This window comes from Protomyctophum bolini, assembly GCF_963924005.1.
Source record: "Protomyctophum bolini genome assembly, chromosome: 16".
Classification (NCBI taxonomy): Eukaryota; Metazoa; Chordata; class Actinopteri; order Myctophiformes; family Myctophidae; genus Protomyctophum; species Protomyctophum bolini.
The window spans coordinates 30,631,185-30,656,293 of NC_137877.1; the positions used below are offsets into that span (position 1 = coordinate 30,631,185).

Consider the following 25,109-nt stretch of genomic DNA (forward strand, 5'->3'; position numbering starts at 1 on the left):
GGGTGAAATGTAATAACAGTTGTAAATATATATGCCTTTATTTACAAAGGGGAGATTGGCAGGAGTCCTATGACGAAGTAACTCTCATGCACTTCCTGGTTACCCTGCATGCAACCTGAGATCCTTCATATCAGCGACCATTATGAGTGGATACATCTGCCACCTTAATATTTATAAGTAGATCACGTTGCAGAATGCTTCTGACTGAATAATTAATGGCCTTTAATTAGCATGGTTTGGTCCAGCACATTTAGTTGAGAGGGGTAGATGGAAACATTTTCACAGACAGTGACACGGGATCACGAGTCAGAAACAGGTATGTGTGACTTATGATTCTATGATCTAGATGGTTTAGATTCTAAACCATCACAAATAATGTTCTCAGTATAGCATTTTGGAGCATAAAGTTTATCAGAATAAATCAGTGTAGTGTAAAGAATATGGATGCAGTTGCTAATAGTTGGCATGAAATGTACTGGCAATGACACTATTCACGGTATTTTCTAGTTAACATATAAATAATTTCAATTTAATTTCATCAAGGTCAAAGATTAGGTGGATTGCTGATCATTTTTAGATGGATTAATGGCTGTTTTATAGTGACTGTTGAAATCCCTTTTTATTTTCATTACTGTTTTGGAAAGAAATGATGGATAGGCATATTACTGCAAGTATTAACTGTATCAACAACTTCAGTAAGCTTAATAAACAACGCTATTGTGTTTTTGAGACTTGACACTTAATTCGTTTGTAATGGCAGGAGAAAGTTGATATTGTAAAGTGGGTATCTGATGTTGCTCACTATCACAGATAGACAGCTGCTTGAGCGCAATATGAGCCTACTGTTACAGAAGTCGGTGATGCTACCTTGACAACAGGTGTCTAGCAAGGTACTCAAAGTACTGTTTAGAATGGTATGGATGATATACCACAGAGCTTTAGAAAAACGAATGACGTCGTTGATACATTGTGAGGAAATGGGTCTTAAATCTGGTTGATTATCAAGGTACAGTATGTGATGCACTCTTGTCTCTTATTCACTGGCATTTGGAAGGGGCAATTAATCCCAGAATGCTCATCGACAGATTATTGATATTGATATTATTGATATATTTAGCCTAGGTGGTTCTTTTAAACAAGCGTGCTGTTGAAGAAAGCTATTTGTCCTCATGCTGTTATTTCCTGCCTCGAAGGACACTCTGAAGGACGTCCGCTCTATCTTTGTGCTGCATGTTTGAAAGTCCCAATAGAATAGATTGTGGTTTATCTGTATAGCCTTAAGCCATCACTCAACCTGCTTGCACAACAATTCATAAATCTATCTTCACAGGTGTCTTTGCAGCACCCTTAAGGGTTAAACATCACTCACATTTTCTCATATCAATCTGCTGAGTCTCCCAAACGTGGCTCCCCATCCACAATGACCCCCTCAGGGTCATATACATGTGATACATGGCAAGAACACTCACACTACACTCGAATCGATCATGTTTATTTGGAATAGCTGTCTGTTTTTTTTTAAATGGGAGGCATATTTCCTAATATGTCAATATGATTTCCTAATGTATCATGTTATTCGAGTCGCATTCAGCTGTTGTGACACATCTTGCCTTGCACCGCTGATCTTACATGTGGATGGTTACGCTGACATGATTTCCACCAGACCTAAAGGAGGATTTATGCTATGTGATACGTGGCCATTTTTTTAATCTTTTGAGCGATGAAGTCCTGATTTTGCCAATGGCAGGCATAACTGAATGGGTAGAGAGGCCGTCTGGGAATCAGAATTTTGCCTGATTGACCCTATGCTTGCCCAGTGTATGTGTAGGACGCTGTATTAATTGCATCCACTCTTAATACTGTAGTTAGGATGCATGGATACATTTTCAAGTGTACCCCAAGAACAACTAAAGTGGTGCCTCATTTGTTTTTATTTTGATAATTTCACGAAACATTCTAAGATATAAATAGTTTCTGTGTTTAGTATTGGTGAGGAGGTTCACTGATCATTCAGGACAGTACCCATCCAGTTAATCTGTGTTTAGTATTGGTGAGATGGTTCACTGATCATTCAGGACAGTACCCATCCAGTTAATCTCTGCCAAATCCAATTGATCTTGAAGAGATTGCGCGTCTTAGTGGACTGTGACTGTGGACTGTCCAAGTGTAAACACTCTCTGTATGGCAGTGTATGTAAACGAGGCAATCTTTGTTGTTATTGGTGCTGTTTTATAATGATCACTCAAGACTTTAGTTCTAAGTAAGTAATTTGTGCGAGACCGCCTTATGAATCCGAAGACAATGGCAATGTAAGTAACGTGATTCTTCAGCCATCTGCTTTATTTAGCTTTCAGCTCTGCTGATGTAAACCCATGCGGCTCCTTTGGCAAATAAAGTTATATCACTGTGCTCAATCTATAGGCTTATGGAAATGTACTCTGTCTGAATAATGCTCATGCAGTTGCATGTACAGTAAACAGTCCATACCTTTTAATGACTGCCACTGTGTTAGGCTGTATTCATAGGTGTTGCAAGGCTGAGCTGTGTTTAAAATAAATAGAAAAAAAATCCTTGATTAGGCAGCTATAGTGTTGTGCAAGGATTAGCATTCCGTTATATTAATTAGCAAATCCGCTAATGTAGCATTCTGTTAGTTTCTCTAATTGTTGCACACAGAAATTAACCTGGAAGTTTTCATGCCTGAGGGTTCATTTCAGAGGAAACAACATTTTAGACTATTCACAGAGAGAGTTGGAATTCAGATACTATAAATGTTCATTATCTTTAATACTCACTTGTAATTTTGTCCTATTAAGGCATTTTCATTTTGTTTATTGTCTGTCTGGCAGAAACCATTGTATGTCCAAAACCGTAATACTGTGTTCCAATGGATCTATTGTAGTTATTATTTAGTAAAAAGAAAAAGAAAAGAGAGAAAAAAGGGGGGGGATCCATAGTAAATCAAAGAGAAATATATAAACTAGAGATGCACTCTGTCGAGGTGCCAACTTGCGCCTTGAGTGCAAGCTGAGTGTGCAAGTACTGCTACTAACCAGTAAGACGCCTGAGGTCGCGTGCACGCATCCGCCTCATTGGCGGCAGACTGCTGGGCGAGCGCTGGCGCTTTGATCAACATGGAATTAATTCTGTACTGGCCATCTAAGGAGCATGTCTTGAGTGTACAGGGTTTGATGAGGTCAGATCAACATATGGAATGTCAGAACAGGTCAGCTCCATACAGTATATGGAGATCTAAGGGTGGTAGCGGGTACATTCTCTTGAGTGTACAGGGTTTGATAAGGGCCCAGGTAGGGCCAGGCCTGTTGAGAACTCTAGTTTTCGCTGGCTGCCGGGCGTGGCTGCACTAATTACTTTGGTGGCAGGCCAGTCTAGAATTTGAATGGACAGGTATAAGTCAAAAGGCAGACATCGATATATCCATATATGGAGTTCTAATGGTTTGAGATTTGAGGTCAGATGTAGAGTTACTGGCCAATATTGATGACATCAGGGATCTCCATACTGTATATGGGCTTAACTGCTACAGCAGGTCACATTTACTATGATATCTGGGACTCCACATCTCCAGCCCTGATGATTGTCACATGATGTCATGAGACCTGGGGGCACCATATATGGTGCCCGACCAACACACTGATGGTGCCCAACACTGACGGGAAATGCACGATTCCATAGTTAACTGATGTCTAATGTCTATTACAACTGCTGTTCTAAATCCTTTAGACCTGTTATTGACCTTGTCACGGGGCAACCCGTGCCCTATAGACACTAGAAGACTCCACAATATAAAACTGGTCATGACAAACACACACTGCACAGATGCTTCCATTAATTGACTGTCATCAAGCTCCTTGGAGAGGTGGCCATGTGCAGCATCATATACCCTTATCTGTGTTGCCTAATTCTATTGTAATTGTTTTGTGTGATGTGATGCCTTGGAAAACATTCAGACTCTAAATGTGTAATTGTATAGTTGGTCTAACTCATGGGTCATGGTTTACCTGGTTTGAGTAGATTGGTCCAATTACTAATCATTGTGGGTGGGGTCTCACCTGGTACATAAGGGAGGCTTGTGGAAATGTTTGGGAGGGAATCAGTTTAGCTTGAGACTAACAAAGGAGACAACTCCAGGGGAGAGCTGGCAGGGCCAGGAAGGCATAGCCTGTTTTCAGTTTCTTAAGTTCTTGTTTTGTTGTTTTTCCTTAGTTGAGTTGTCAAGTGTTTTCTTACTTTCTGTTATTTGAAAGTGTATTTTAAGTCTTTATTCGTGAAGTATTATTTTTGCCTGCACAGTCAAATCCAGCCTGGGTCGGTCACTCTGTGTTTTGAGGTAAATAAAATACCAAAAAAGATCTACATTCTTGGCCTGTCGATTCTTGGAGCCTTGGCCGTTCGGGCAACTTCACAGACCTTATACCAACCTTGAAACGTACCTTGGTTATGTCACCATCAACAGCCAATATGGGACCACCATTCTTACATACAAACATACACATATTCATACTGTACATACCCAGCCGATCACCAAACGTACCTTAGTTACGTCATCAAGAATGGTGGTGCCTTATTGGCCGGTGGATCAACACGACATACATACCGGTACATACTTATTGGCCAAATACGTTGCCACACAATGCATATCTACACACATACCGTACAATCATACAATTCCATTTTCATCTATAGGGGGTGCCGCAAATGCGAGAAATGTAACCATTTGTCGCAAAAACATGAATTTTGGGGGTTAAATCCCCTCCGAATTACTTACACATGATCTAAGGTGTGACTTGAAATTGTAATTGGCTGGCAATATTAGTGGGAGGGGCATATGTAAGCCACTGCGGCAACCACACTCTGCAATTTTTTTAAATTGCGAATTTTCTAGTTGTGATTGTTTTAATAGTGAAACTAGCAGAACTACAATCTCCAATGTGTGAGGTTGTCAAATCTGCTTTTTTCACTCCATTTGAGCGACTGTCACTGATGTCATACCCATAATTAGGACATTCATTTGTCAAAAGTGAAATATGGAGTTACAATGTTTCTGCCTGACACCAACATTACATTATAACCAAAACAAGCACTAATGTGGAATTGTTGTTATTCTCTATAGGAGGTCTCTGTATGGACTGTACTCGTACAAATCCAATATGATTGGCCTGGAGACACTGGAAGATCCCTCGATGGACTGGGATATAGTGGAAACTATTGGTAAAGGAACCTATGGGACAGTATACAGAGTGATCAATAAGAAGGATGGAAGCCAAGCAGCTGTCAAAGTGCTAGACCCTGTCAATGTAAGTCAGTTAAAAGTGATGTTGTGCTTTGGACCGAACCTTGAGTTGTATAGGAATACCTCTTCATGGTATAATGCCTCATGTATACATTGTCGCATACTGAAAAAAACAAAACAATAACACATCTACAAGCTCACAATGCATTGTGTGGCTACATGTTCTGAGCTTGTAGATCTGCTATTTTCAGTGCGCAACACCGGAAGGCAACTCTGTATGAATCTTGGTAATGAAAAAAATATTGTTGATCTCTTACTTCTGTGCTCTGTGATCAAACATACTTTTGTATGGTAAAACATTTCGCTCAATCACATTTTTAGGATGTAAAAGAACAAAGAAAAGGTGATAAACACTGGTGACCACTATCCATGCTATTTTTGTTGTGCCTTGTTGAGACCTTCCACACAGCACAGAAGTAACGGATATGGATTCCCATAAAGATGTTATGATATTCAGACTACAAAACGCCTGTGGTCTCCGAGGCTATATTCAGACTAACGTCATGCTTAAACAGTAGCTACTATACAACCAAAGGTTCTACCAAAGTTTAGTATCTCTTTAAAGCACCTTCAGGAATTGTTGTGGATCACTTTCAAGTTTTCTACCTCTTCACCCAAAAAAGTGTTGAGGTACAAACAAACCCAATTGTGTTTTTCTTTATCATTGCATGGCTCCTGTCAGCATTCCAACCATACAAACAGAGTAAGTTGGCCGTACTGTACATTTTTCCTCCCCCAGTCTCAATCCAGTTGTAGTTGTATGAACTGTAATGGTACATGTTGACATCTCCCCATTTCATTTACTTCCTGTCATGTTAAATCTCACCCATCCCGACCAGTAACTTCACTGCAAACTCCTGAGTGTTAATTTAACTCTCAGAAGAGATATCGTCAAGACTTGACTCTTGACTTGACAATATCTCATCTGTGTACACATACATACATTTGTCTACGGATGATACGGCCGCTGTCGAGCCTGGTATAGTGGCACCATATTGTGGTGGTAGTGTAAGACTTGATCTGAAGCTTGTGTGCGATTGTGTCAGTGGACCAATCCCCATCCTGGCAGCTCTACAGCCCATGCTGCTATGAAGATGAAACTGCCTGTCCTCTCATCCCTCTCCCTGATTAGACTGCTCCCACCATCACTCAGAGACATCTGCGAAGAGAAATTCCATCACTGTGACTGTTTCTCTTCCCTCTGAGATTTAACTCTGATAGAGAGGCAGTTCTAGAAGTAGTTTAAGACCCTGCCTTCTTGTTTACGAGTTCATACCCCAAAGTTTAGTATATAGTACGTATTGCTTTGTTTTCTGCTCTGTTTAGAGATGCAACACCATGGGATCAGTAAGGATCAAGTACACAGTTTTGTGCATTTACTGAGATCCTATATTCTCATATTCCATTTAATTCAACCTAATTGGAATTGAAAATACAATAAATATATACAAAACCATTGTAGTGCATACTCACATACAAGGTGCAGGGCCCACATAGAACATGGGACACGCAATAGACATACTGAAGACTACAGATACATTATCACTCGAGTCTGCATACAATTCATACTTTAAGCATTCGGTGACAGCGCGGCATCAGACAGCATGTTGCACTATGTGCAGTAACTGTGTTTAATCTCTCTCAAAGGATGTGGATGAGGAGATAGAGGCAGAATACAACATCCTGAGGTCCCTGTCCAACCATCCTAATGTGGTGAAGTTCTATGGCATGTTCTACAAGACCGACAACCTGTCAGGTGGACAGTTATGGTTGGTGCTGGAGGTGAGCTCATAAACATAACTAAGAAATTATGTCGGTTGTGATTTTTGTGAACCCAATATTCAAAGTTGGCATTGTGGACTCCCCTTTGGCTTAAAGAACAGCCAATGAGGAGAAAGTCACGAAAAAATCGTTACTAGTGCAGCAACCGAAATTAGACCACCATTTTTACCAGCTTGTGGAGCAAAAAATGGCAGAGGGAAGGGTCTCTTTCTGCAGATACAGACACAGCCTCACACTTCTAGTGGATAAGTAGTGATTGAGAAGGGTTATGTTTATATGAGACTGTACATGTTTTAAAAAAAAAACTATTCTACTTATATTGCTTTTAATAGGAATACCCTTAACTAGGGTCCATGTTGTCATCACCGTTGAAGACATATTTAATCATGAGTTCATGCAGGGTAAAACTGATGCTTTATGGTTATAGTTTCAAATGTGAAGGAATAGGAAGGCAGGTGCACATAGACACAATGCAAAGAGTTGAATTTCTGAACACAACCACAATGCAAAGAGTTGAATTTCAGATCATTGCAAACATCTCAACATGAGGGGCTATTAATTGTGTTATAATGTGAAACATTGAAACATTATCAAACATTATACATACTGATGGCTGATAGTTGCTATCAAAATCTATGTTGAAAATGTTGCTTATTCACAAGGTAATAGTATATCACATCAGTGTCTTAATGCCATCGCAAAGCCAAGAGATGCTTCATAGCTTTTGAAGAGGAAGCCGTGACTCTCATTGGTTCTGTGTGTGGGATTGCTCTCCCCATGAATCATAATCTAGAGTGGTGAGTGATGGACGAATCACTGTTCTCTCTCTCCCCCCCACCTCTCTCTGTCTGCCCCCCCCCCCCTCTCTCTCTCAGCTGTGCAACGGCGGCTCCGTCACAGAGCTCATCAAAGGCCTGCTGATGCGAGGCCAGCGTCTGCAGGAGCCTGTTATCTCGTACATCTTATACGGTGCCCTTTTGGTAAGACTGTGCGCTGCAAAGCCGCTATAATGCCAAGGAGGAGGTAGCGTGCATACAGTACATGCACAGCAGGTGCTACGGATTTATTTAGGCAGGGATAGTATGCCAGAAAGTAATGGATATTTGTCCCTCTGAGCAGCTGGATGTGTTCTTTTATATACATGCGGAGGCGGTTGCCCCACTTTGTTTCCAACACACTCAAATGATCCTAATCCTAAATGACTAGAAATATGGTTACCAAAGCATGCTAAAGCATCTCAGTGTTTTTTGCCCTTTCTTCTGGGTTGAAAGGGTCTCCAGCATCTTCACAACAACAGGATTATCCATCGTGATGTGAAAGGAAACAACATCCTTCTTACAACGGCGGGAGGAGTCAAAATGGTTGACTTTGGTAATAGCCTTTGTTCTCTACCCTGGGTCAGTTTAGCCAATTGTGATTTTCAGAAATTGACAGATTCACTACTGTCTTTTTTCTGTGGCTATTACTACATCCATTGACGTTATTTCTTTTGGGAATTGACTATTAATCTAATGGAAATGTCCACATCACATGTAGCATTGTTAGGAAAAAGCATTCAACATGAATACAAGCACATGGATGAGTCATTAAATGTTTTTTTCTTTTTCACCACCACATCATTTTGTTTCATGGAGCATGGCTTTAACCCAAGGCTATTATTGCTCATTTAAATTTCATTATTTGATCCTTTGCATATAAAAGGAAAGCTGTTATGGCAAATGACTTTGAGTCACCCCCAGGCATGTTTATGTCCTCTGTGTCGTGGTGGCGAAATGGACTCCCGCTGATAAAAATCTGTCCCACTTAATTTGAAATGATTATTGCCCATTGTTGTTGTTTGGCAGGTTGCCATGCTAAATTGTATACCACATTTTATAGATTAATTCACAATTCTCCAAATTAAAATTTACATGCATAGCGTGGTAAGTGTACTCACAATGATGAATGATCTGCATAACGGTTAGATTAAACTTACATTTTGTGACTTGAATATCCTTGATTATTTGTACATTTTTTTACATTTTATTTTAGGTGTCTCAGCTCAACTCACAAGTGCGCGTTTGCGGAGGAATACGTCTGTTGGAACCCCATTTTGGATGGCTCCTGAGGTCAGATTGACCTTTTCAGTTGCCACAGTTGTCCTGTTTGTCCTGTTCTTATTCATTGTAAAATTATGATTAAAATAGTGCATAGTCTGTTCCCTCATCTATTACATGCAATTAAAGAAATCTTAAGCTTTTGAGAGCTAGGCATAGAGACAGACATTGAAAGATAGAAGTGAGAAGGAGAAAGGTAGAGAGGGAGGTCTTGAGGAAGAAATGGAGACTGAGTGTTTGTCTTTGTTGCTATTCTTTCTATTTAAAGGTGAATGTTTACTTTGTCACCTGCAAATTCTTACTTTTGGTGATCAACGCCACCCTGTGACGAAGTATAATAGACTGGGTTTAACTCTCCCCTGTGTCATTGTGTATTCCCCTCCATGGGCCCAGCACTGGAGGTCGCCCCAAGGTTAATAGCTGGGAGTCTGGGGGCCCCGGCTCACTGTGTGGCAGAAATGAGGCGAGGTGATTGGGCTGGTAGGAGGGGACCTCGGGGGCAATTAGAATAAACCCAGCTGTAAAATGTAGTGTCACTTCTAATTATTGACTCGAGGACAAGGACACACATACCAACTACTTAGCTAAACCTAATGTTCATGTGTATTCTTGCTTAAAGCCCATGGGTATCGAGGCTAGCTTTCTGCAAAATTATAAATTTGAAAGGATAGATTAAAAAAAATATCTCTTAAGAATCGGCTTTAACAAATATATAAATAATTTCCCATCAAAATATATATTTACTGGTTGGTATTTGACTTACTGTCTCTGATGTGTTCTCTGTTTTCAGGTCATAGCCTGTGAGCAGCAGTATGACTACTCATATGACGCGCGCTGTGATGTCTGGTCACTTGGCATTACAGCCATTGAACTGGCTGACGGAGACCCTCCATTGGCAGAGATGCATCCAGTCAAAGCCCTCTTCAAGATCCCACGGTGAGACACTAGAGGGCGCTCCTAGCACACAACCGGAGCAAGCCCACACATGATGCACTCAGTTTCCCCAAAACACTCTTGATTGTAGAGGAAAGGGGACAAAATTCAGATTGCAATATGCTCTTGTTTAGAGTTAGAGTAGACAGACCAAGATGAGGTAAAGCAGATCTTTGTGGCTTGCCGTATTATCAGAGCTGTTTCTTATTTGGTAGTCTAAATTACAACAGCACATTATATGTTGAATTGATTGTTTTGCTGACTGAGCATCGTTTAGAATCTTTATTACTAACAGAAAATGGAGTAGCCTTGTATTTGGCCTGAACATCAGTGTTTGGTCTGAACACATTAACCTCACTGTGGTCGCAATCCCTGTCTGCTGATCATGTGTAAGGTATTATGTGGTTGACCTTTATGCTAGCAGCACAATGACATCATCTCACTTTGGGTGAAGATGTGCTCTCCCGATTACAATTTGCATTAGTGATTAGCCCCATTCACATTGCAATGAGACGGCAGCAGCCACCCGTCACAATGTTATCTCCTCCTCCGCATCAAGAGGAGGACCACACATGCCATGTGTATTACAAGAATTGTGAGAGCAGTTTATCACAGCAGAATTCAACATGAACAAGTCACAGCAATTACAGCATCAGAGAAGATGCATGAGTCAAATGGAGGCTATCAATGAATTGTTCTCTATCCTCTATTTAGGAGGAGACGTACACATTCTGTCACCTTTTTGTTGAGAAGTTTGGATGTACTGTAGGCTTTTTGGTAGTAGTAAATGCTGGTATCAGTCATGATAAGACGGGACATATGCATTACCCCCTCATCTATGTTAATCCTATTTTGTTAAACACCTTTCCGAGAGTGTGTCACTTTGAGTGGTAGAGGAATGGAAAAGAAAAGTAGAGGAATTCTGTGAATGTGAACAGAATTAGGAACGTAGTAATCTGACGTTTATTGAGTCTTTTCGCAACATCAAAATAGATATTTGGCCGTGGCGTGGAACATAAATTATGTGAATAGGGACCTTAGGATGGGCGTGTCCAATATAAATCACAGTGTGAGCACACTGAACCATGAAATGATTCTGTTAACATGTCATTTGTCTCATATATTTTCCCATCAGTAAAGCAGCAAGGCAGTTAAAATCACAAGACAAAAGGTTGTGGATTTCCTCCGCGCTATGCAAGGACCTTTATTTTACCTTTGTATCTCCAACAATGGTGGCATCTTGATAGTGATGGATTTTCATGGGCACAAAATAAATGTATAGATGACTTCAAGGTTGATGATTGTATAGATCTTTTATTTTATATTTCTCTAAGTTTCCATATATAATAGCATGCTCCATGTGACCTTGTGCCCTTTCAATCTAATATGTCACAAGCCATTAACAGTAGGGTTTGTCCTGATGGAGGAGGATTGTCCTTGGGTATATGTTATATGAAATTCTCATTGGCACTAAAACGCAATAGGTATTCCCATCATTCGGATAGTTTACAGTTGCACATGGTAATGTATTCACAGGTCACAGTAGACTATCAAGCAGTGTACAGTATATTGCGTCTATCATAATTTTTCCCTCTTTGAAATATGTCTACCTGCCAAAGACGGTTGGAACATCCCGACATAGATTTGATTAATCTTCCCTGCGTTCTACTGTGTTGTGGTACACGGCGACGGTGTGTTCATGAACTATTTACAGAGCAGCACACCATACGGTCTTTCCCAGTGGAACTCATCCTTATTCGCATGACTGCAATGCAATGCTGTTTTCCATATATTTTATTTTTCTCCATTTATAAACCCATGGTGAGCCGTCATCTAGGTACCACACTGACTTTAACCACTTGTCTTAAACCCTATGGCCCCTATATTCCGTCCAACGCAGTCCGGCACAGGCGGGAGCAAACTTCTTAAAGCTATTGTAATACCAGTGCATGTCAAATCTTTCCGCCTTGCACCTCCGTTTATTATTTTGTGCAGATTTTCCACTTAGTGTGTTCGTCTTAAAATGAGGTGTGATCTGGTGCTGTCTGATCACACTGTTAGCGCACAGACTTTGTGCTGTGCGCCAAGGCCAACTTTTAGCTGTTCTATAAAACCTGTTAGAGATAGTATCTATCTATAAATTCACGAGTGAGTGTGTCACCAGCGTATCTCAAGAACTGACAAACCGATAAACTTGAGGGACTGAGGCAAAAAATAATATAACAAAGTTAATATTACGTTTTGAGTGAAATACCTAAACATACCAACATAATGGAACGTCAGAACAGGGCAGCTCCATATATGGAGATCCAAGGGTTTGAGGTTTGAGGTCAGATGTAGATTTGCTCAATATGCAGATCTAGGTGATGATCCAGTCTTTATGTATGGCCATCCAGGGTTTGATGATGTCCGTGTTATGATCTTCATATATGGAGATGGCCATATGGTGGTGTGGTGTGTCACGAGTCGTGACCATATATGGAGGCGTGACACGACACATGCCGCGACTGACTGACGGCATATGCAGGTTTCCATAGTAAACTGCAACCTACAGTCGCAATTAGAGTTGCAGTTACTTGTTACTTGTAATTTTCATGAGTCTTCTGTGGAATTGCAGGTTAATAGTGAGTGTAGTGTGATTTGCATGTTGTCATGATTTTGATTAAAGCAGTATTGCTGCTCAACAGGCTCTTTCCAGTCAGTCAGACCGCTCTTTGTGATGAAAGGCGTGATTATAATTGTGTCTGCTATATATATGACAAATATGGAAGGACCATGGATGCCATGAATGGAGCTAATGGACCATGTGAAAGGGTGAAGATGTAAAATCGTTAACTGAAAAATTAATTATGGAAACCCGAGACGTACAGTATATTCAGTATGTGGGAAGGTTAATTGCTTGAGCCAGTGCCCTCTGTACTCCTCTCCACATGAACTCAAACGAAAGTACGTCTTAAAAAAAAGAGAGAAAAAATGCTGTGAAGGTCAAAATGTGTCAAAGACATTCAAGGCTTTGTAGATATCGTTGCAAAATCCAGTGTTAATTTAACTCTTAGAGGCTGAATAAATACAGTTTGGCTTGGTCCAGACTACAATATGACATCATTCAGAGGTTTGGGTGGGCGGTACCCATCCTAATTTTGGCCACCCGATTTGCCACCAAGATGTTGTGACGGGGGCAGCAGTGGCTCAGTGGCCGCTTGGCAACCAGAAGGTTTCCAGTTCGATACCGGGCACCCCCAGAGTTAGAGTCGAAGTGTCCTTGAGCAAGATGCTGATCCCCTAATTGCAGGTTGGTGCTTTGCATGGTTTCCTCTGCCATCGGTGTATGAATGTGTGTGTGAAGTGAATGGGTGAATTTAATACACAATCTATGTAAAGCTCCTTTTGCAGCTATTACTGCACCATACTGTATGGCATGGTGCAGTATGGTGCACCATACTGCACCATTTACAACCCAAACAACAACAACAAACCCGAATATTTGGAAGAGACACAAGACAACTTCCAGGAGGAACACCTCTGAAATCTCTGTCTAGTGACCATTCATAAACACTCTAGGAAGGTATCCTGTAACCTATTGCTAGAAAGAGAAAACCTCTATATACTGTACCTCCGTCACAAATTACTATAAATTGAAATTATTCTTATAGAGCCGAAATAAAATAGTAGTAGCCCTCTCAAACCAATTTATTTCGTCTCTCCAAGTCTAGTATGCAACGCATCAGGCTTTAGAAGTTCCTTCTTTTTTTACTCCGAGGGTCCTATGGTAAATGGTGCATTTATATAGTGCCTTTATCCAAGGCGCTTTACATAGATTGTACATTCCATTCACACACATTCATACACCGATGGCGGCAGAAACCATGCAAGGCACCAACCACCAGGAGCAGTTAGGGGTTCAGTGTCTTGCTCAAGGACACTTTAACACTAACTCTGGGGGGCCCGGGTTCGAACAGGCACTCTACTTAAAAAAGAATGCCATTCTTTTTCTGTAAACTTTGTTCTCTCCATCTTTCAATAGGACTATGTGTTTATCTGCCATTTGAGCATAAAAAATGATTTAGATGTTTCGTATCACTTGTCACTTAAAATGTTGAACCAGACTCTACTAGAGTGTCGTTCAACGCATGGCTTTATTGTGAACCCACATAGGCGCATCTTAATTCCAGTGGTGCATTGCATACATTATACTAAGGAAACGTTTGTGTTTCGGCTGGTCTCAACGACATGCACAAATTCCATTTAGCTCTGGGAATACAGTATAAAGATATTGTACCAGACCACACCTTGTTTGAAGACCAACACACCTACCAGGTGCATATTAAAATATATATATATATATAGATTAACACATGCACTTCTGCTAGCACCACATTGCTCCGGGTGAAAAATAGGGCCCTGAGAGTAAAAAAAGAATAGTGTAACTTAGAGAGTGTATGAAGGAAACCAAATGAAGGCTTATGGGTCCACTTGGTTACATGTACATTCTCAGATTTAAACGAACGCTCAGGATTTTACTGTGCATCCACATATTTAACAGTGCTTGTATCTGCCTGTGTGGAGACCAGAGGCGTGCGTGAGATGATGGAAGTAATTGATGGCATGTCAAAAGCCCACAAAGGCTAATCAAATCACAGGCCAGGTGAATGGCATCCAGACCAGTGTTCTGGTCAGAGACCAGTTCCTAGCGAGAAAGCCCAGAGGATAATATGAAGTCTGCAGAGCAGAACAGTCAAGGGTGGGAGCTGTCGATAAAATCTCAGCTCTTTTCTATCACTGATACTGTTCATCCTTTTGAGAAGTTTGAGTTCAGAATAAACCAAAGCCATGCAGTGTTTCTGTATAGAGTAACATTATTTTCAGGGATGCCTCAATGAGCATTGTAGATGAATACATTTCACAGCCTCGGTTTAGATGATGTTTGATGTACACTTAAGTTATCTGATGTTTTATTTTGATATGCTAGTGAGCACTGCTAGCCTCTGGCAAAATGTTATTCAAACGTCCATTGCATCAACTGCACCAAGACGTTTTATTTTTAGAAGATTACTATTGGCAACATGTCAGTTCTTCGATCAATCATAGAGGGACTCTGGAAATAAGGCTTAATCTGAAGCCATGTGATCAGTATACTTATTTTTGAGTGGTGCAACCACTCCTACAACCAGCAATGTCCGTGTACCTGTTTGTGTACGTGAATGAGTGTACCTGTTTGTGTACGCCAATGAGCACGAGTATGTTACTTATTTATACCAGTAGGGGGCGCCAGAAACAGAGAGAGGGGTAGTGCTGTGTGAGAGAGAGAGAGAGAGAGAGAGAAAGAGGGGGGGGGGGGGGTAATTGCACCACTCAGTTCACACGTGTGTGATTTTCTTTTATGGAGAATGAAACAGTAAGAGCCTATATACATTTTAATGACACATTTTATTAGCCTAAGATTATTTCAGTTATGTTGAGACTTGGGTTGTAAGCATTTGCTTATTTTGTTCGTTCCCCTCTTATTTCCATTCCATCTACTGTAACTACCAAAGCTACGTACATATACTGTAATGTATTGGACACCTGTAGATGGCTGCTTGGTTTGGTGACATTCCAATCATGAGCAAAAGGTCTATGCATCCATCTTTGATGCAGTTATTTCATGCACACGGATCTGTGTGGTCTCCAGTACACTACCACGTGGCCATGTTGTTGGAGAGTTTGTCGACATGATGAATGTAGCACTAGTTTTCCGTGCTCATTCATGTGTGTGCACGGGACCTGCCGGAGCTCAGGCTGTAGTGATGGATGAGCTGAAATTTTGAGCGTGTGGGCCATTTACTGAATAAGTCTTTATTTTGGCCTCCAATACCCCTGCTCTGTTACCCTTGTCTTAAGGCCATAGCTGTATTTTCGTTCGGTTGTCCAAGTAAAGGGGTATTACACCAGTCAAAACTATTTGTGTAGCTTAAAACAGGGGTATCTGGCAAACAGGTTTATACTCAGAATGTTAGGTTAATAGCCTACATTATTCTGTTAGAACCGCCGCAACCCCATTGAGGCTGTTTATTCCATGATAATGTGTGAGATTTTAGTCTTTCATTTTGAAGATCCAGTAAAGAACTATACATTTCTCAGATTTTCATGTTTTGTTGCTTGGTTGTTGAGGCAGGGCTTATGGAAAGTAAAGCATATACAAAAACCTCAATCAATTATTGTTCTTATAATAGAATTATTTTGTTTCAGTTTCAGTTTATTTTTATTTCCAGTGCAAGATCACCCCATGGGCTTTCTGTGCACTTCACAAAAAGGATAGGCCTACAACAGAAAACACAATCGCAAGGAAACACATTAAAACATATTAAAATGTGTGTGGAGTTTGCATGTTCTCCCCGTGTCCCCTAGGGTACCCTCACAAAAACATGCAGTAATCCTGGTCTCTAAACTGCCTCCCCCTGGCCAGCCGGGGCGCCTGATGGAGGGGAAAGGAACTGGTTGGAATAACGTGTTCCTTCTACGTGCTACAGTACGTCCAACCAGGGAAACTCCCCCCTGTCAGGTGTAAAGGAGCAACTTGGACACTCAGGCATGAAGGACGCATGAGTTCAAGTTCGTTGCTCTCCCCAGGTTGGCGGAGGGTGTGTAGAGCCCAGGATCACATTAGATAATTGACACAGGGGTGAAAAATGGCAACACCCATGGTTGAAACAATGTCCATGCATGCGATAGGACACAGTTTCCTTGTCAGTGATGATAGTGATCTGAGTCCTGCCCTCTGTTATGGATGGGGATTATGTGTGACTGGCCAAGTCTTAATATTTGTCTCAGTTTATAGAATACGTGAACTGATTTTTTCTTGGAGCCCCCTTCTTAGATCTGACACAACCTGAAGCCATCCACACATTACTGACACGCGCACGCACGCACGGTCGCATGCACGCATGCACACACGCACGGTCGCACGCACGCACTAATAGTACTAGAACGAAGTGTCCAAGTGCATGTGGGTACCTATCAGTTGATAGATGGTAATTACATAGGCACAGTCAATCAATCAACAACTTTGAAGCTGCATATTATGTGACAGCCCAGAGGAAAAGGTCTACAGAACAATGTTTTGCACCCTGACTGTCTGTGCGCATGTGGGGCGTTATAGCGCCACCAGGAGGCCGGTTTTTGCAAAACACATTTTTTCACATTACTTCTACAGATTTTGACGATCTGTCAGATTTTTCATATTCCGTGAATTTCCGTCTAGATTGGCTAAACTTGGCTTCCAAAGTTTGCAGGAGTGGACTGTTTTGAACCAAATGCTATATATCATGAATGCAGCATAGCGATTGTCATGAAACTTTGCAGTTTGCATGCATATTCCCACTAGGGCTAGGCCACATTCTGTAAATCAGCCTCATGGTGGCGATATAACAAGCTTCATTGAGATTAGGAGGGGTGAGCGGCAGTGAGCGCATCAAGGGAATTAATCCAGAAAGTTTCCCTCTGGTTCATTCTCCTGAGGCAGTCACCACCTCCATTGCTATTGTGCAGATGTGACATATTTTTGTAATTTTTAAAACAACTGAACGTTGATGAACACATGTTTTTAGACTACCGCCAAATAGACATGGCCTCATGCTCCCCCCCTGTGATCTTTGGCGCCCCCCAAGGAGGCCTAGACCTTAGGTTGGGAAACACTGACCGAGATTAGCTGAGAAAAAGAGCACAACTACAAAATGTGCTCCTCGGAGCACAGGTCTCTGCCAGGAATTTGCCAATCAGGATAGAATATAAATAAAAATCACACCTGACCTTATGAGTGGTTGCACCACTCATAAATCTGAAAGACCCGTTTCGTTTAATGACTATAGAGATACTGTGTACCAAATTGTGTGATGTTTGGAACAGATCTGTAGGAGTACTGTCGAGATTTATTTTTCTTCCTTCAGAATATCGGCCTACTTGGGGCACTATAACAGGCCCATGTGAAATAATTGAGGCAGGCGGAGACAGTAACTTCAAGTTAACTCTAGTCATAACAAGAAATTGGTTGTGTGAATTACCAGAATGTTTTTTATATCTTATGAGAAGAATTATGAATTCATATCAAACGTCATATTCATATACTGTAATGCACTGCATAGGCATGAATGTGTCTCTGTCCATGGCTTAGTAGCAGCCTTCAAGTGCTGTTGACACCTCTTCTGATTTCAGCTCAATCCATTTTGATGAACGTTTGACAGTACAAGCGCTGCCTGGACCTAAATTTGAATAAGCCATTTGTGTTTACAATATGAGCCAGCACTCTCACAAATACAGGAATGGAAGAAAGAAAAAACACCCCTGAATTTGCTAAGCACAATGAGGGCACTTGACAGTGTTATCATCAGTAGTGTGCTGGTATATTGACTTTGTAATATATAAGTACTGTAGTATGGTACAACATCAAGGCGAGAGCATGACTTCAGGCTCATATTAGAGGTTGCATTGAAGCAGCCAGTTAGTTGCTTTGATCTGTGCTTCAGAAAGGATTGTCTGCCTGAATACTTATCAAAGACTTACTTGACTAACTTAGCAGAGCGGAAAAAGATGTAAAATAGGTTGTCATTAGACACGTAACCACAACAAGGTTGGTTCTGAATGTTTTCTCATAAAACAACAGTTGTGTGTGTGTGTGTGTGTGTGTGTGTGTGTGTGCAATCTGACAGTTTTTGTCAGTCTCAAGGTTTTGTCAACCATGCCCTGAGGAGGTTGCTTCTTTCATTTCAGTTAATTGATTTCCTAGGTCATTGATGACGTTTGTCACATTGTCTGACTAAACGAAAGTCTTATCCTCCTTCGGGTCTCTGTCAAACCAACAGCTAATGGCACAGAATATTATGGTATCTTGCAGGTTGTGCAGCCTTGTACGAACCTAGTTCCTGACATGATGCACAACAAAGTACTTTAAACTTGCTATAGTCTCATTATAGATGGCCTCCTGTAAATGCTGCTGACAGAGGTATAACTGGCAGCCATAAACTTTTGGCTAGCATGGCAGATGCCTGCTGCCAGACCGGAGGAGCCGTTATCATTTGTCACTTTTTTCTGCAGCTGACACAGAGCTGGACGACTATCAGCTTGTCCCTGGACCATAAGTTGTGTAGAGCCCTCATGGGACATCATGGTATGGTGACACACCCTGCCATTTATCATTTATTAGCTGCTATGATTATGTTGCAAAGTCTTCATTTTACCAAGGGGGCGCTTCTAAGACTTGAATGATGATGTCATGTGAAAACGGTATATATTCTATGGTGAGTTGTAGAGGTTATTGCAGGTGAAATGAAAGTTTTGTTTTGTTTTCTGTGACGTTTCAGAAATCCCTCCCCCACGTTACGCCATCCAGATCAATGGTGCAGGAGCTTCTGCCACTTCATCGGCCAGTAAGTGTCCTTCCTCCGTCCCTGCTCTTTGTCATTGTTCAAGGTGTTAAGCCACATTTATACATCATTGTACAACCATTCCATGTCATGACAAATAATGAGTCTTCACACTAATCCTTCAAAGCATAGTACTTTTTAAACGGGTCTTCTGGATGAGATACAAGTTAATGTATAATGGTGTATTACCAGCGCATCCATAATGGGTGTCCTCTTGTGACAAAGTCAGTTAAACTCTCTCCTGTGAACTTCTCGTATTGTATGTCATGTTATGGTGACTGCTCAAACCACCCAATTTTAGTATAATACAAAATATAAAGAATTCTTGACCAAATGTGGAAACATGCTTGGGGTCTTTTTAACGGTGACTCATATTGTGCCCTCTTAATACGTGAGGAGGCCATATTTTTATTTACTTTTTTCATTTAGTGCAACTGTAGGTCGCAGATTACTATGAAAACCTGCCAAACCTGTCCGTCGATCTGTCAGTCACGCCTCCATATATGGCTGTCAGTCCATCACACCTCGTGACACATCACCATATATGGTCATGACACGTCACGTTCGATGTCTCCCTTTTGACTGATACCTGTCCATTCAAACTCTAGACAGGCCCGCCCCAAAGTTAATAGTGCAGCCGTGCCCGGCAGCTGGCGAAAACTAGAGTTCTCAACAGGGCCGGCCCTACGTGGGCCCTCATCGAACCCTGTACACTTAAGACACTGCCCCCGCTGCCACCCTTAGATCTCCATATATGGAGCTGACCTGTTCTGACATTCCATATGTTTTCCATATATATATATATATAACGAATGAAAATACATCGGTTGGATGCACCTGGGACGTATCATCAGTGAAGTATCCCAAGGTCATCAGGGTTTCGGGTCTCGCAAACATCATACCCCTCACTCGGGTGACCCAGCCGGGGTGATCAAGTCCCGACTTACGTCCCAGTAGCTACCCTCGATCAGACCCACTAGGGAAAGACCAGGCCCACACAATCCGTTGGATCCACTCCGGAACTACTCTGCCGGTACTGGGAGGTACAATTCTGGCATGTGAAGGGACTAGGCTCTGTGGGTTGACTTCTGTCCGGGCCCCTCCTGCTCTCACCAGGAGTACCGCCAGGACCTGTGCGTTGCACCAGACTCCCAGCACCAGACACTTTATTCAGGAGTGGTGGTTTCTTGAGCCGCAATGGTTATGCAGGCTCCACATGGGCAACGGTAGTACTGCAGGCTCCACTTAGGGCTCGAATGGCCCTCCTAAAGGCCTCATCGAAGGTTTTTGGGCTTCCTCCTCAGGGAGGATGCAGGCTGGGGCGCCAACCCATATTGCTCCCGGGGTGCCGTCTACATTCCGGCTGTCACTCGTCTCTCCGATGGTCACCAGACTATACCTTGTTGTCACATAGTCTATTCCTATGAGTCACTATAAATAGTGACTATATATAGTGACTATATATAGTGACTATATATATATATATATATATATATAATTTTCTTTTTTGTAATAAAAATACAAATTAAAATTAAACAATTACCCCTCACACATTAGAAGGACAATATCACTCACTAGAACCTGGGATGCATGTTTTTGATTAATATATCAATTCATAAATTGAATTTGAAGTTACAACGGGGTTGTATAGAAACATTAAATTATCTTTATTGTATGTTTGTGTTAGGGACAAGATGATTTTCCCTTCATTGTCAATGGCGTTTTTAAAACAAACATTGAACTAAAAACAAACATTAAGTAGTATTTAGTATTTAAATATGAATTGTGAGTAAAGCATGTTGTGATGAGCATTTGCATGAGCCCCACATTTTCAGGTGGCAGTGCATATCCCACAAGGAGGGAACAGCTACTGATCCTATCAACCCTGTTGTCTTTTCTTTTCATTGCTTTTCATTTGTGTAAATCTGTCACAGAGCAGAACAAAACCATTCCCTTGAATTATCTGTTCTATCCACGGCCTTGATAAGTTATCATTTTCTCCATCGTGCAAAATATACTGCCTTAATATCTAGAGAGGTTTGTGACGCCTGGCAATGATGAGAGAGAAATGTTACATTTGTGTGTAAAATTATTCGCACGCCTTTTTTCTTTTCTCTCTCCTTCACATCACATCAGCTGTTGATGATGAAAACCAAAGCAAATTGGGATTTTCTTTGCCACGAGAATGACATACAAAACCATGTCTGTTATTGATTGGTCAAAAGAGAGTCCAGTGCATCCTCTGGGGACATTAAAACCTAAGAAAAGCTCTACTGATGCAGCCATTCTTTTCTAGACTTATTTTGCTTTTCGGAGGGTGTTTCGTTTTTGGGCTTGCATCCTCTGTAATGTGGGGTAATGGATTGGATGATATCATATCAAAGTAATCTGCTCAAACAAAGCCCACCAGGGTACAATGTGGGGAGACTGCACAATGTTATCAAGCTTCACAGGCTATTTTGTGAGCAGCCTTTTCAGCCCTCTGCCAGACCCCAGTGTCTGTACGGGCGTGCGTGTGTTTGTGTGCATGTGCGCGGGGTGTTCAGGATAATAAATGCATCACTGGCGCCTGGACTTGTGCGGCCAGAGAGCTGCCTTCTGTGACAAAGTGGCCTGATGTTTAGCATCCTGGCAGCGCTGCCTTTGCTAATGGCAGCAACCTCTGCTTAATGTCCTGACGCTAATGAATTCTCAGAATTAACTTTCAGAGCTCAACAAACTGATAAAAGAAACAGAATTGCAGTGTCTATTAGGTGGTAGGAATTAGACTGCTTTTGTTCACTCCTATCTGGTACATGGCCGCTGCTTTTAATGTTGTAGTAGTGCTTACAAACATGTTCAGACACTTAAGCCCATAGATGAACATACAGATCGATGACACATTCTTAGTGCATTTCAAATTATACGTGCTATTTTAATTCACAGAATACATCATGCATTAGAATTATATGGGTTTTTGAAATCCCAAACCATGCAACATCATCATCTTTTATGTTGATCAGCATCTTCTTATGTTGACTGGTTATGGTTACAGGCTCATTCTCTGGTGTACCTGTCCTACAGTATATGTCAAATCTGTTCAGCAATAAAACGCTAATGTGTTCAGCTGGAGTTCCATTGTGTGCTTTTGATTATCTATTGGCCAAGGTGCCAGAAGCTAAAGCCAAGCTTACATAATAAGCCCTGAGCCAGTATCACAAAGTGACAAGACCTATTGGCAAACACTGCACATAGCTGATAGGGCTTGCTGCTGCAGTGGTGGAGCCAGCCACGCTTGTTTAGAGTCAGGGGGCCATGGTGATGCTGACCATGTGTTACTCGAAACAAAAAACGGCAGAGGAAATGGTTCAGTGACCCAGACTGGCAAGGAGCTCCCTGCTCCCCACTGGATGCGAGAGTTAGTTAGACACAGCTAATCTAGAGCAATCAGCTTTCTAAAATGCTCAGGTGAATGTGCAGTGTTAAATCTGTCCTTTTTGAGAATCGGAAACTTTAAATATCGCGATTTTCCTGTATGATTTACCCATAAGAGATTACATCACACTAGCGTACGTGATTTTACATAATGAACAGCATTCAAATGTAGTAACTGCATGGTGGTTGTTGTTTTGTTTTTAACGAAGGTGTCTCATAAAGGATTTTGAGGCGCGTCCGTCTGTGACTCACCTCCTGGAGCACCCGTTCATCAAACAGGCCCATGGCAAAGATGTGGCTCTCAGACAACAGCTGTCTGCACTCATCCGGGAGCAACAAGAGCTAGGCTGCAAAACCAAAACAAAGTAAGTTTTAAAGAAAATATAACGTCTTTGTTCTTCAATTGCTAAATTGCCCTTATAGAGAATCCAATCTGGTTGCATTTTATTGTGCTACCGTTCCTGCTAGCAGTGGTAGTGGAAGTCTTCTGAATCGAGGTACAGTAAATCTAATTTCTGCCCAGTAGGGGGCAGGGTCTTATCTGGTTAAACTCCAGTAGAAAATGATAAGACTTTACATTACAGTATGTGATTAAAAGTAGGTAGGAGAGTGGGACTAATTCGACCTGAGTGATTGTGCTGACTAACTATAGATTAATAAAAGCCATTTAGGCCAGTGAATCTGAACAGTCTGAAGAGAAGCATTTAGTTCCAGGCACCATGCACTCCCCCACCCATATATGATTAAATCAACGTGAAACACTCACTTCAGAATGTATGTACTTTATTTTTCCAGCCATTCTTCTGCATTCTTTGTGTTGCTAATGAGGTTACCGAGTCAGCAATATTTTATATACTGTGTGTGTGTGTGTGTGTGTGTGTGTGTGTGTGTGTGTGTGTGTGTGTGTGTGTGTGTGTGTGTGAAATAGTAAAAGTTGGAATAGAAATAATAGTATTGTAAATACGCTACTTGAGTAAATGTACTGCAAACATGCACGCGCACATGCACGCGCACACACACACACACACACACACACACACACACACACACACACAGGGGTGGCAGTGGCTCAGGAGCCGCTTTGGAATTTTTCAAACTGACACACTGTATATACCGTACACAAAGCACACATTACATATTAGATTCAATAGTATGGCTTGTGAGAAAGCATCACCTCACTTATTTGCTTTAGAGAGATGCTGACTCGATGTAGTTTATCTTCATTTAAAAAAGCTAGACTTTGCTGTACCTGCCCTTGACTATATGAGATGAGATGTGATGTTGTGTTTCCTGTGTATGGTGGGGGTCTAGTCCAATCCGGAGTTCCTCTCCATGGCAAAAGTGTATAATTGGATTAGGAGCTTGTAAGGCAAGAACTGGGCTCACCCGGTTTAGTCTCTCATGCCACAGATCAGTCCCACAGTGACTTCACATGAGAATAAAGATACAGGCAACTTTAAAGCAGCTGCAGTAGGTAGAATATGGATGTGCAAGCTTAGAGGTCTTGGCTCTTTTTAGGGAAGTTAATCTCTGGAGATGCAAAACGATGATGATTAAGTTTGCAGAGACCAAGTTCAAATACCAAATGTATGTTATACTTGATTTCCTCTTAGTTACATTCACGCTATATTCAGAATAGGAAATGAATAGGGCAAGGAAAGAAAACAACGCCTAAAGGTGAAGCCTTGAAAATGTTATTCATCGCATATGATTGATTATTAATTCTAATAGAATATAAATGCCTTTCTGCAAATGAGAAATGGTTTTCATTGTTATTCCTAAATTGAACATTGACATGCAATGCATTTTGGGGATTGTTCTTTCCAATGTCAAATCGTTATTACAGTTATGCAGAGCACACTGCAATTCATTCTGTATATCCATGGTTTTATGCATGCATATGAACATACACACACACACACACACACACACACACACACACACACACACACACACACACACACACACACACACACACACACACACACTGTATACATAAATGCAAAGTAGCTGTACACAAATAGTCTGTAATTTCAGACTCTCACTCACTCACACGCACACATGCACACACACACTCATGCACTCTCTCTTTCACAATACCAAGGGGATCCCTTGAGATTCTTGCATTTGTTCCATTGAGCCTGCTGACTCTGTGTTGACCTCTGCCCACTG

The 25,109-nt window shown here is 41.4% G+C and overlaps 1 protein-coding gene across 1 annotated transcript in view; it reads left to right on the forward strand.

Moving 5' to 3' along the window:
- The window catches only part of myo3b (myosin IIIB), an 84,920-nt gene that overhangs the window by 4,982 nt on the left and 54,829 nt on the right, over positions 1–25,109 (forward strand). Inside the window, exons 3-10 of the mRNA XM_080785089.1 lie at positions 5,135–5,318; positions 6,962–7,096; positions 7,972–8,076; positions 8,368–8,467; positions 9,128–9,204; positions 9,983–10,128; positions 19,461–19,526; positions 23,147–23,302. Of these exons, the coding sequence (XP_080641215.1) occupies positions 5,135–5,318; positions 6,962–7,096; positions 7,972–8,076; positions 8,368–8,467; positions 9,128–9,204; positions 9,983–10,128; positions 19,461–19,526; positions 23,147–23,302 (969 nt within the window). The remainder of the gene's footprint in view (positions 1–5,134; positions 5,319–6,961; positions 7,097–7,971; positions 8,077–8,367; positions 8,468–9,127; positions 9,205–9,982; positions 10,129–19,460; positions 19,527–23,146; positions 23,303–25,109) is intronic.